The 13,710-nt window shown below is 38.2% G+C and overlaps 1 protein-coding gene and 1 long non-coding RNA gene across 2 annotated transcripts; both read left to right on the forward strand.

Annotated features, from left to right (window-relative positions):
- The first annotated feature begins 607 nt into the window (after window positions 1–607).
- On the forward strand, window positions 608–3,812 carry LOC127160648 (tripartite motif-containing protein 16-like). The gene is made up of 6 exons (XM_051103307.1): window positions 608–1,233; window positions 1,560–1,655; window positions 1,755–1,988; window positions 2,450–2,609; window positions 2,750–2,797; window positions 3,026–3,812. The coding sequence occupies exons 1-6, from the start codon at window positions 661–663 to the stop codon at window positions 3,553–3,555; spliced, it is 1,641 nt and encodes a 546-aa protein (XP_050959264.1). The 5' UTR covers window positions 608–660; the 3' UTR covers window positions 3,556–3,812.
- A 5,878-nt stretch (window positions 3,813–9,690) lies between these two features.
- Window positions 9,691–11,024, forward strand: LOC127160651 (uncharacterized). The gene is made up of 4 exons (XR_007826808.1): window positions 9,691–9,703; window positions 9,825–9,948; window positions 10,337–10,406; window positions 10,941–11,024. It is a non-coding gene; the product is annotated as an uncharacterized LOC127160651 (long non-coding RNA).
- Window positions 11,025–13,710: the final 2,686 nt, after the last annotated feature.

Raw genomic sequence — 13,710 nt, forward strand, 5'->3', positions numbered from 1 at the left:
AATTAGGGAAGCAACATATCTTCTCTAATTCTGGCTCTTCTCAGTTGATCACTGCTGGAGCTGCTCCATACACTGACATTATTCAGGGGAGCACTAAATAAAACCGACAGGGCATTTTTGTATCTATCAAATGTATCTATCAACCTTCAAAATTTGTAATCTTTTAAAGAAATAAAGTTGGACTTAACCTGTAACCCAAAGGTCACAAAGGAATGACCAGTGCTCTCTTCCACCTTCAATACCAGGCACTGAACCCCCAACTGCTCCCTGTGCACTGAATATGGAACACCATACTTGGCTACTTCCTAATATAATTCAAATTGTACTTATGTATCTCATTTGCTCCCTCAATTCAAAATCATTAATTGGTTTGTAATTTAAAGATGTTCTCAGTTCATCTGAAGGATGCACAACACTGACATTGACAGAACAGACACTGTAAAGATTCACCATGCACTGATTTACTGAATTACTGAATGTCAGTGTGTGTGTGACTGAGCAGGTACAAGAAATCTGCTTTACAGTCTCACAGACACACCTGTTTTACACACGTCACTCAAACACAGAACCAGAAAACAGGAATCACCTGATTTCAGTTAAAGAGAAACTGAAGTGTAGTTGAGCTGTTGTGTGTTTGTGTCTCTGTATTCATACAGTAAAATGGCAGGAGCCCAGTTTTTTCAAGATGAGTTCTTGTGTTCAGTGTGTCTGGATCTCCTGAAGGATCCAGTGACCACTTCCTGTGGACACAGTTACTGTAAGAGCTGTATTACAGGCTGCTGGGATCAGGAGGATCAGATGAGAGTCTACAGCTGCCCTCAGTGCAGACAGACCTTCAGTCCAAGACCTGCTTTAGCTAGAAACACCATGCTGACTGAAGTGGTGGAGAAACTGAAGAAGACCAAACTTCCTGCTGACTGTTACGCTGGAGCTGGAGATGTGCAGTGTGACGTCTGTACTGGAAGAAAATACAAAGCCGTCAAGTCCTGTCTGGAGTGTCTGAACTCTTACTGTCAGAATCACCTTGAACAACATGAGAGTTTCTTTAAAGGAAAGAGACACAATGTGACTGATGCCACTGGACGACTGCAGGAGATGATCTGCCAGAAACATCAGAAGATCCTTGAGGTTTTCTGTCGCACTGATCAGAAATGTATATGTGTGCTGTGTACGATTATTGAACATAAAAACCACGACATTGTATCAGCTGAAGAACAGAGGACAGAGAAACAGGTATTTAAAACTAGAGATCAAGTTAATACTCAGTGCAGTGATTCAATAGTCTGTTTATTTTCTGTGTAGAGCTGCAGCTTAATTACACAGAAACACTGTCAGTGTGAAAAACTACATCTGTGTCAGTTTCACTTTTACTATACATTTACAGTCTGAAACAAGACTTTGTTAATTCACATATGATAATTGTAACCGATCATCACTTCTGGAGTTTGAACCTACAGCCATTATTTATCAGCTCCACTTTTACTGGATTCATCTGTTCACATGATGATTTAGTGTCAGTAGTTTTCTGTGACATTCACTATCATCTGTTTGTCCTGCAGAAGCAGCTGAAGGAGACGCAGAAGACGTTCCAGCAGAGAATCCAGCAGAGAGAGAAAGATCTTCAGCAGCTGAGAGAGGCTGTGGAGTCTCATAAGGTGAGTCTGGAGAAGAAGAGAAGTTTGTCTCAGTCTCAGTTCAGACTCTCTTGTCTCTTTCAGTCCCACTGAAGCCTGAATCACTGTGTGTCCTAACAGCGCTCTGCACAGACAGCAGTGGAGGACAGTGAGAGGATCTTTACTGAGCTCATCCGCTCCATTGAGAGAAGCCGCTCTGAGCTGATACGACTGATCAGAGATCAGGAAAAGCGAGCGGTGAGTCGAGCTGAAGGACGACTGGAGCGACTGGAGCAGGAGATCAATGATCTGAGGAGGAGAGACGCTGAGCTGGAGCAGCTTTCACACACACAGGATCACATCCAGTTCCTGCAGGTAACACAGATCTAGAAGAACACCATCATAGTGGACAATGCTTCAGTGTATTGAAACCAAACCAAACCTGAGTGTGTCTTAAGGGTCCTTGTGAAGTTTCAGTATCTCTAAACGCTCTAAAGTTATAAATAATAGTCAATCTAATTTTTTCCTGATCAAATCTATTCAACCCTACAATGAGACTCCATTGATGTGTTTGAGCTGTTAGATGGACATTTATGTTCTTAGCAGATGTTTTATCATCCAAACTATTTCCTAGAAAGTTCACATAGAGTGTAAGTGTCAAATACTAGAATCTGTAGCTCTAATGTGATTTAATGAATATGAGAAGAATGAAGCTGATGCTGTGAAAGTGCTGGATTGAGGTGAGTTACTAAAGATCAGTCAAGTCAAATCTGATGTTGGTGCAGGTTATTGGGTGAAGTGTGGAGCTGATGAGTTTTGATTTCTGTTTTCTGTAGAGTTTCCAGTCTCTCTCAGCACCTCCTGAATCTACAGATGGAAATGACGATCCCTTCAGTTCTCTTGTCTCTTTTGATGGTCTGAGAGAATCTGTCCATCAGCTGAGAGACAAACTGGAGGATTTCTGCAAAGAGGAGCTCAAGAAGATCTCAGACAGAGGTAAAGTCCTGGAGATTCATCTGCTCTCAGAAACGAGTCCATCATCATCTCATATCATGGAGAACATCATATTAGAAATGTGTTAGGAATGGATGCAGGATCATGAGAATCACACTGTTCATGTCTGTTGATTTCCACAGTCACATTCACCAACATTGTTCCCAGGACCAGGAACGACTTCCTACAATGTAAGTCAGTAAGAAAACAAGCAGAAAAACTCACTGAGTGTGTTCATGTTCTTCCTGTAGAAGGTGAAAGAAGAGTTTTATAATTGATGATGTAAATGATGATTTGCACAGGATATCTGCTCATCTGTACTGAGACACTGATGATACACTGAACATGAAGAGTTCAGCTACATGAAAACATCAAACAGATTCATAATTCCTGATTCTGATGTGTTTTATCTCCATCAGATTCCCATCAGCTCACTCTGGATCTGAACACAGTGAATAAACACCTCCGTCTGTCTGAGAACAACAGAGTGATTACATACACTTACACAGATCAGTCGTATCCTGATCATCCAGACAGATTTGATGTGTATCCTCAGGTGTTGTGTAGAGAGAGTGTGTGTGGACGCTGTTACTGGGAGATTGAGTGGAGTGGAGATGGTTATGGTGTGTTTATATCAGTGTCATATAAGAGCATCAGCAGGAAGGGACGGGGTAATGAGTGTTTGTTTGGATGTAATGATCAGTCCTGGAGTTTGTTCTGCTCTCCCTCCAGTTACTCATTCAGACACAATAACATAGAGACTGATCTCCCTGTAAAGTCCATCAGCAGTAGAATAGGAGTGTTTGTGGATCACAGTGCAGGAACTCTGTCCTTCTACAGCGTCTCTGACACAATGAGCCTCATCCACACAGTCCAGACCACATTCACTCAGCCGCTCTATCCTGGGTTTTATGTTAATTATGTTGGATCATCAGTGAAACTGTGTTGATGAATCAGAATAGACTGATGAGAGATTCTACCCATAATGCTTTGAGCTGCATGATGAATCAGTAACAGTGAGATGTTATAGAGTCTCTTGTTTTCTCTTCATGACATTAATACTGCAGCTGAACTTCTGTCAGTGAAATAACATGTCAGAATAAATGTGTGTAATAAATCCTCATATAGACAGTAAGATCAGTGTGTGTGTGAGTCCTGCTGAGTGAACATGTGTTTCTGTGCTTTTCTCAACCTAAATGTTCTTACTGTAGTGTCACAATTTTCAAAATGAAAATGAAATGCACACACACACAGTCAATAAATCATTTTCATTATTCACCTTATAGAGCTACGGCTCTTTTCAGTGTTTTATGTTCTTCTGTGTTCTGGGGTCATGAGCCGCTGTTTTTTTTTTTTTTTTTTTTTAGCCGTTAACATCAGAATTCATTTTTATTTTTAGGTTACAGCTTGTCAATAATCTGTGTTTTTTTTTTTTTTTTTTCGATTGCTAACACACTATAACTGATTCATTTGGTCCATTTTCCCAAACCATTCATTTAGTTCTCGAAAACACAGACAAATTGCCCACAGCTTGTTTATTAAAATTTATTATATGTGGCCGACAAACATAATTTACAAAATATGCAGTTTCACAATGTCAACACAAGGTTGAACACTAGATTTTTGACCAGATGTAGCAGTAAAACGCAGCGATAACAATTTGCGCTGCTATTTCTTTACCACAAAAAAAATACTGTTATAATGTTTTTTTTTTTTTTTTTGAGCAGCAAATTAGAATATTAGAATTATTTCTGAAGAATCAACAACTGGAGTAATGATGCTAGAAATTCAGTTTTGAAATCACAGGAATAAATTACATTTTAAAATATATTCAAATAGAAAGCAGTTATTTTAAATAGTAAAAATATTTCAAAATGTGACTGTTTTTGATGTACTTTGGATCAAATAAATGCAGGCTTGGTGAGCAGAAGACACATCTTCATTAAAAATCTTACTGTGACAGTCCAGGGGAGCGAAACTTTTGACTGGTAGTGTATAGGAAAATTGAATGTAATGTAAGGGAGTACTGAAAAAGATATATTTTTAAGGCAAAATATATTGTTGTTATGCAGAGGACATTTTTTTTTTTTATTCAAAATAAATGTGTTAATAGACTACAGGGCGGAGCAGGAAGCGCAGGCATGACCTCAGGAGCACAGTGTGCTGCCCGCACTGACACCAGTGGTGGGTCCAGTACGCTGGCCATCATGACAGGCCGTGCCCTTGGGGTGTCGGACGAGACATGGCGAGGCTCTGGGCCGTCAGACGAGACTTGACTTGACTCTTGTCGATCAGGCGTGTCATGACGAAACTCTGGACAGACAGTAGAGATATAATGGGGCTCTGAACAGACAGATGAAACGTGACCTGGCCCTGGACAGACAGACGTGACTTTGTTCTGGACGGACAGACGTGACAGACGTGACATGACTTTGCTCTGGACGGACAGACGAGACGTGACTTGGCTCTGGGCAGTCAGACGAGACGTGACTTGGCTCTTGGAGATCAACTGAGACTTGACTTTGTTTGTGAAGTTCAGTAGTGACTTGACTTGATACATGAAGTCCTGCGGTGACTTGGCTTGTGAAGATTAATAGTGACTTGACTTGATTCGTGAAGATCGACTGTGACTTGACTCGACTCACTAAGACCAGTTGTGCCTTCACTTGACTTTACCTTGCTGGAACAGCTGTGGCTTGACCTTACTAAAGCAGATGTGGCTTGACTTGACTTAACTGGAACAGTTGCGAGTTGACTTGACTTTGCTGGAGCAGCTGCGACTTGACTTGACTTTACTGGAGCAGCTGTGGCTTGACGTGATTCAGGAGGTGTTGTAGTGTATTGACTTGACTTAGCAGGATCAGCAGCTGTAATGTGACTTGATTCAGGAGCCGCATCTGGAAGGGTGGCCATGACGGGTGCAGACTCAGGAGCAGAAAACATAACGTGAACAGGCTGTGGCTTGGCTGACGTGGCGACGTAAGGTGGCTGTGGTTTGACAGATATGGCGTGATCTGGTTCTGGAGCAGCAGACCTGATGTAGGCTGGTTCTGGCATCAGGGGCGTGACGGCCATCTTGTGCAGTGGCTCAGGAAAGATGGCTATAACTTGACTTGAAACAGGAGCGGCAGCTGTAATTTGACTTGACACAGGAACAACAGCTCTGACTTTACTTGACTCAGGAACGACAGCTCTGACTTTGCTTGACTCAGGAACCACGGCTCTGACTTGGCTTGACTCAGGAACCACAGCTGTGACATTGCTTGACTTGGGGGATACAGCTGTAACTTGACTGGACTTAGGAAGAGCGGAAGAGCGGCTCTGACTTGACTTGACACAGGAAACACAGCTTTAACTTGACTTGCCTTAGGAAGAGCAGCTCTGACTTGACTTGACGCAGGAAACACAGCTCCAACTTGACTCGACACAGGAACAGCAACTGTAGCTTGACTTGACTCTGTAACAACGGCTGTAATCTTGCTTGACTCTGGGGTGGCAGTTGTGACTTTACTAGACTCAGGAAACACAGCCGCAACTTGACTGAACTCAGGAAACACAGCTGCACCTTGACTGGACTTAGAAACTTGACTTGACTCGGGAAACACAGCTGCAACTTGACTGGATTCGGAAACTTGACTTGATTTGGGAAACACAGCTGCAACTTGACTCAGAAACTTGACTTGACTCAGGAAACGCAGCTGCAGCTTGACTTGACTCGGGAAACACAACTGCAACTTGACTTGACTCGGGAAACACAGCTGCAACTTGACTTGACTCGAGAAACACAGCTGCAACTTGACTTGACTCGGGAAACACAGCTGCAACTTGACTTGACTCAGGAAACTCAGCTGCAACTTGACTTGACTCGGGAACTTGACTTAACTCAGGAAACGCAGCTGCAACTCTACATGGCTCGGGTATGGCAGCTGTGACGTGACGGAGCTCCGGGAAACACAGCTGCTATTTTGTGAACAGGGCTCCGCCTTAACGCCGCCATTTTGTGAGCGCACACCGGTGCGGCCGCCATCTTGTGAACAGGCACAGCTGTCGCCGCCATTTTGTGCACGGGCTCCACTGTCGCCGCCATAGAATGAACGCACTCTGGCGCGGCCGCCATCTTGCGAACGCCATCTTGCGAATTAAATGAGCGCTATCCGTAGTCGTCGCCATTGCTTGAGCACGCTGCAGCGTGGCCGCCATTTCTGCGAGCCAGGCGACCACGTTCAGGCGACACAGCCATTCCGTGGCACCGCGCAGCGTGGCCTCATCCGCGACACCCACGGTAGATGGCGAGCGAGCCCACACACAATAAAGCATAATCCAAAAACGAACGAAGTGATGAACGCGGACCTCGCGTCTGAGCTTTGTTTTGAGTGGTTGGTTTGTTCCTTCAATGAAAAAGTCTATAAGAACACAGTCCGGGAGATCTGAAAAATGTGCGATTGCCAAATACTCTTGTATGTAGCCCTCGAGCACTCATGTGCCCTGCTCGAGGGCTAACAATAGTCTTGTGGTGTCCATACCTGCTGAATGTCCGGGGTGAAGCTGCTGGATCCTTGTGTGGCCGAGTATTCTGTTACAGAGCGCGCAGAGATGACGCAAATGAAGCATGCGGATCCAAATGCAAACTTTTATTCGATGGGACGAGACAATGACATGGTCAAGGCAGGCAGGGTCAGGTAATGGCAGACAGGTGTATAGACAGCAGGACAGAGAGTCATCCGTAATACGAGAATCGTAGTTAGAAAGAAAGAAGAAAGATAAAAAAGAAAGAAAAATTAGTTAGAAAAAAAAAGAAAGAAAGAAAGAAAGAAAAAAAAGATTAGTAAGAAAAAAAAGAAAAGTTAAGAAAGAAAGAAAAAAGATTAAGAAAGAAAAAAAAAAAAAGAAAGTAAAAAAGAAAAAAGATTAGTAAGAAAGAAAGAAAAGTAAAAAAGAAAAAAGAAAGATTAGTTAGATAGAAAGAAAAGTAAGCAAGAAAGAAAAGAAAGATTAGTTAGAAAGAAAGAAAAAGAAAAAAGAAAGATTAGCTAGAAAGAAAGAAGAAAGACTGGTTAGAAAGAAAGAAAGAAAAAAGAAAGAAAGATTAGTTAGAACGAAAGAAAAAAGAAAGATTTGTTAGAAAGGAAAGAAAGATTAGTTAGAAAGATTAGATTAGAAAGAAAGCATGTTGCTAGCATGATAGAAAGCAAGTCGCTAGCATGGTTTTAGCATGATTAGCAAGTCGACAACATGATTCTAGCATGACTAGCAAGTCGCTAGCATGATTTTAACAAGTCACTAGCATGATTTTAGCATGATTTTAGCAAGTCACTAGCATGATTTTAGCATGAATAGCAAGTCGCTAGCATGATTTTAGCATTACTAGCAAGTCCCTAGCATGATTTTAGCATGATTAGCAAGTTGCTAGCATGATTTTAGCATGACTAGCAAATCGCAAGCATGATTTTAGCAAGTCGTTAGCATGATTTTAGCATGACTAGCAAGTTGCTAGCATTATTTTAACATGATTAGCAAGTCGCTAGCATGATTTTAGCATTATTTTAACATGATTAACAAGTCGCTAGCATGATTTTAGCATGACTAGCAAGTCGCTAGCATGATTTTAACATGACTAGCAAGTCGCTAGCATGATTTTAGGATGACTAGCAAATCATTAGCATGATTTTAACATGACAAGCAAGTCGCTAGCATGATTTTAGCATGACTAGCAAGTCACTAGCATGATTTTAGGATGACTAGCAAATCATTAGCACGACTTTAGCATTATTAGCAAAGTCTCTAGCATGATTTTAACATGACAAGCAAGTCGCTAGCATGATTTTAGCATGACTAGCAAGTCACTAGCATGATTTTAACATGACTAGCAAAGTCGCTAACAGGATTTAAGCATGACTAGCAAGTCGCTAGCATGATTTTAGCATGATTAGCAAGTCGCCAACATGATTTTAACATGAATAGCAAGTCCCTAGCATGATTTTAGCATTACTAGCAAGTCCCTAGCATGATTTTAGCATGACTAGCAAGGTCGCTAGCAGGATTTAAGCATGACTGGCAAGTCGTTAGCATGATTTTAGCATGATTAGCAAGTCGCCAACATGATTTTAGCATGACTAGCAAGTCGCTAGCATGATTTTAACAAGTCACTAGCATGATTTTAGCATGACTAGCAAATCATGATTTTAGCATGACTAGCAAATCATTAGCATGATTTTAACATGACTAGCAAGTCGCTAGCATGATTTTAACATTACTAGCAAGTCCCTAGCATGATTTTGGCATGATTAGCAAGTCGCTAGCATGATTTTAACATGACTAGCAAGTCGCTAGCATGATTTTAGCAAGTCATTAGTATGATTTTAGCATGACTAGGAAGTCACTAGTATGATTTTAGCATGACTAGCAAGTAGCATGATTTTAGCATGATTTTAGCATGATTTGACATGACTAGCAAAGTCGCTAACAGGATTTAAGCATGACTAGCAAGTCGCTAGCATGATTTTAGCATGATTAGCAAGTCGCCAACATGATTTTAGCATGACTAGCAAGTCGCTAGCATGATTTTAGCAAGTCACTAGCATGAATTTAGCATGAATAGCAAGTCAAGCATGATAGCATGATTTTAGCAAGTCGTTAGTATGATTTTAGCATGACTAGCAAGTCTAGCAAGCATGATTTTAACATGACTAGCAAGTCACTAGCATGATTTTAACATGACTAGCAAGTCGCTAGCATGATTTTTAGCATGATGATTTTAGCATGACTAGCAAGTCACTAGCATGATTTTAGCATGACTAGCAAAGTCGCTAGCAGGATTTATGCATGACTAGCAAGTCGCTAGCATGATTTTAGCATGACTAGCAAGTCACTAGCATGATTTTAGCATGACACAAAGCATGATTTTAGCATGACTAGCAAGCAAAGATTTTAGCATGACTAGCAAAGCAGCATGATTTAAGCATGACTAGCAAGTAGATGATAGATGATTTTAGGATACATAGATAGATAGATAGATAGATAGATAGATAGATAGATAGATAGATAGATGAAGATAGATAGATAGATAGATAGATAGATAGATAGATAGATAGATAAAGGTTTAGATAGATAGATAGATAGATAGATAGATAGATAAGATAGATAGATAGATAGATAGATAGATAGATAGATAGATAGATAAAGTTTGAAGATAGATAGATAGATAGATAGATAGATAAGGTTTGAAGATAGATAGATAGATAGATAGATAGATAGATAAATGTTTGAAGATAGATAGATAGATAGATAGATAAGGTTTGAAGATAGATAGATAGATAGATAGATAGATAGATAGATAGATAAGGTTTGAAGATAGATAGATAGATAGATAGATAGATAAGATAGAAGATAGATAGATAGATAGATAGATAGATAGATAGATAGAAGATAGATAGATAGATAGATAGATAGATAGAAGATAGATAGATATAGATAGATAGATAGATAGATAGATAGATAGATTGAAGATAGATAGATAGATAGATAGATAGATAGATAGATGAAGATAGATAGATAGATAGATAGATAGATAGATAAATGTTTGAAGATAGATAGATAGATAGATAGATAGAAAGGTTTGAAGATAGATAGATAGATAGATAGATAGATGAAGATAGATAGATAGATAGATAGATAGATAGATAGATTGAAAGGTTAGATAGATAGATAGATAGATAGATAGATAGATAAAGGTTTGAAGATAGATAGATAGATAGATAGATAAGGTTTGAAGATAGATAGATAGATAGATAGATAGATAAGGTTTGAAGATAGATAGATAGATAGATAGATAGATAGATAGATAGAGATAGATAGATAGATAGATAGATAGATAGATAGATAGATAGATAAAGGTTTGAAGATAGAGATAGATAGATAGATAGATAAAGATAGATAGATAGATAGATAGATAGATAGATAGATAAAGTTTGAAGATAGATAGATAGATAGATAGATAGATAGATAGATAAAGGTTTGAAGATAGATAGATAGATAGATAGATAAAGATAGATAGATAGATAGATAGATAGAAGTTTAGATAGATAGATAGATAGATAGATAAAGGTTTGAAGATAGATAGATAGATAGATAGATAGATAGATAAAGGTTTTAGAGATAGATAGATAGATAGATAGATAGATGAAGATAGATTAGATAGATAGATAGATAGATAGATAAATAGATAGATAGATAGATAGATAGATAGATAGATAGATAAAGGTTTGAAGATAGATAGATAGATAGATAGATAGATTTTGAAGATAGATAGATAGATAGATAGATAGATAGATAAAGGTTTGAAGATAGATAGATAGATAGATAGATAGATAAGGTTTGAAGATAGATAGATAGATAGATAGATAGATAGATAGATAGATAGATAGATAGATAAAAGGTTAGATAGATAGATAGATAGAGAAAGTTTGAAGATAGATAGATAGATAGATAGATGAAGATAGATAGATAGATAGATAGAATTTGAAGATAGATAGATAGATAGATAGATAGATTGAAGATAGATAGATAGATAGATAGATAAGGTTTGAAGATAGATAGATAGATAGATAGATAGATAGATAGATAGATAGATAGATAGATAGATAGATAGATAGATAGATAGATAGATAGATAGATAGATAGATAGATAGATAAAGGTTTGAAGATAGATAGATAGATAGATAGATAAAGGTTTGAAGATAGATAGATAGATAGATAGATAAGGTTTGAAGATAGATAGATAGATAGATAGATAGATAGATAGATAGATAGATAGAAGGTTAGATAGATAGATAGATAGATAAGGTTTGAAGATAGATAGATAGATAGATAAGGTTTGAAGATAGATAGATAGATAGATAGATAGATAGATAGATAGATAGATAGATAGATAGATAAGGTTTGAAGATAGATAGATAGATAGTTAGATAGATAGATAGATAGATAGATAGATAGATAGATAGATAGATTAGTTATTAGTTAGAAAGAACATAGATAGCTTAAAGCTTAATTGAGTATCAATGGCTTCTAGCAGTTTACATTAAACATAGTTCAAACAGACATGGACTTTTGGTCAATGAAAGTCTATGGGACTTTTTATGATTTTTAATATTCATTTTTAAGAAAACCGTAACTCAAACCAGTCTGAAAAGATATAGCACACTAAGTCAGAACAGTATGAAGATCTGACCCGAGTTTGGAGTATGTAGCTTGAACGGTCTAGGAGGAGTTAGTGTCCAAAAAATTTGCGCTCAGAAAAATAAGAAGAAGAAGAAGAAGAAGAAGAATAAGTTTAAATAGGATTTACGCTTTGTATGAATGCTAAACACAGTTCAATACTCGGCAGTGACTGACAGGAAGACCGGGGTTTAAATACTGTCTCTGATTGGGCGCAGGTGATAGGAGCAGTGGCTGATGGGGAATGTAGTCCGGGGTGTGGTATAACAGTCAGTGAGGTGCGAGGTGAGAGCGACATCCGCAGCTCACCGACCAGATCCGTAACAGTTAACATCAGAATTCATTTTTATTTTTAGATTACAGCTTGTCAATAATCTGTTACATTTTTTTCCATTGCTAACACACTATAACTGATTCATTTGGTCCAATTTTCCAAACCATTCATTTAGTTCTCGAAAACACAGACAAATTGCCCGCAGCTTGTTTGTTAAAATTTATTATATGTGGCCCACCAAACACAATTTACAAAATATGCAGTTTCACAATGTCAACACAAGGTTGAACACTAGATTTTTGACCAGATGCAGCAGTAAAAAGCAGTGATAACAATTTGCGCTGCTATTTCGTTACCGGACAAAAATACTGTTATAATGTTTTTTTTGAGAAGCAAATTAGAATATTAGAATTATTTCTGAAGAATCATGTGACTGGAGTAATGATGCTAGAAATTCAGTTTTGAAATCACAGGAATAAATTACATTTTAAAATATATTCAAATAGAAAGCAGTTATTTTAAATAGTAAAAATATTTCAAAATGTGACTGTTTTTGAGGTACTTTGGATCAAATAAATGCAGGCTTGAGCAGAAGACACATCTTCATTAAAAACTGTTACTGTTCAAAAACTTTTGACTGGTAGTGTATAGGAAAATTGAATGTAATGTAAGGGAGTACTGAAAAAAGATATATTTTTAAGGTCAAAGATATTTTTTGTTATGCAGTTTTGTGCATTTTTGTTTATTCAAAATAAATGTGTTAATACACTACATATCATCAGGCTATTATAATTATTAACATTTTCCCCTTTAAAAACAGGGATGTTAAAATATTTACAGATTTTTACATCAACTGAAGCCACTGCTACTGTCAATTCAAGATACATATGAAGAAGCATCCGGTCCCTGGGTCTGTCCAGGTCATCAGATCTGACCCCCTTAAAAAAAAGTTTGAATACCCATTTTAACATATTTCACCTGATTTCACATGTTCCAATTTGCTCAGTTTTTTTGTTAAACTCTGTACAAAAATTCCCTCATTTTGCACACGTTTGACCATGTTCTCATTCAGAAAACACAAATACATAATATAATTAACTAAAGCACTACAAAATTGTAAAACTCAGATAGCACATTTTTATCCATGTGTGAATATTGAGTAACAGCTGATTGTTTGCTTTGGAAAATGAATCCTAGTGGTGCGAGACAAAGAGGAAAAGAAAAATTAAGGGTCTTTTGTTTTTGATGAAATACAAAGCACTGTAATTGATCATGTTCTTATGCAGGAATGATCATGAGGGAAGTTGTCTTACAGGCCAAAGAATTACAGAAAACAGGTAATAATTTCAGTGTTTAAGCTGGAGATCTTATGGGGGAAAATTGTTTTTATGCCTAGATGTTCTAGTGCACAGAGATCTGTAGCGTCTGCCTGAGGGGAGAAGTGCAAACAGGTTGTGCAGGTACCCGTTTCTCCACTCTGCATGTGTACAAGTCCTGAATGTTGGGCAGGTGCACACCAGTTATCCTTTCAGCTGTCCTAACAGTCCATTGCAGTCTTCTTATATCTGATTTGCTGGCTGATCCAAACCAGACAGTTACAGTACAACTGTCTCATCT

The sequence above is a fragment of the Labeo rohita genome, unplaced genomic scaffold, assembly GCF_022985175.1.
Source record: "Labeo rohita strain BAU-BD-2019 unplaced genomic scaffold, IGBB_LRoh.1.0 scaffold_413, whole genome shotgun sequence".
Classification (NCBI taxonomy): domain Eukaryota; kingdom Metazoa; phylum Chordata; class Actinopteri; order Cypriniformes; family Cyprinidae; genus Labeo; species Labeo rohita.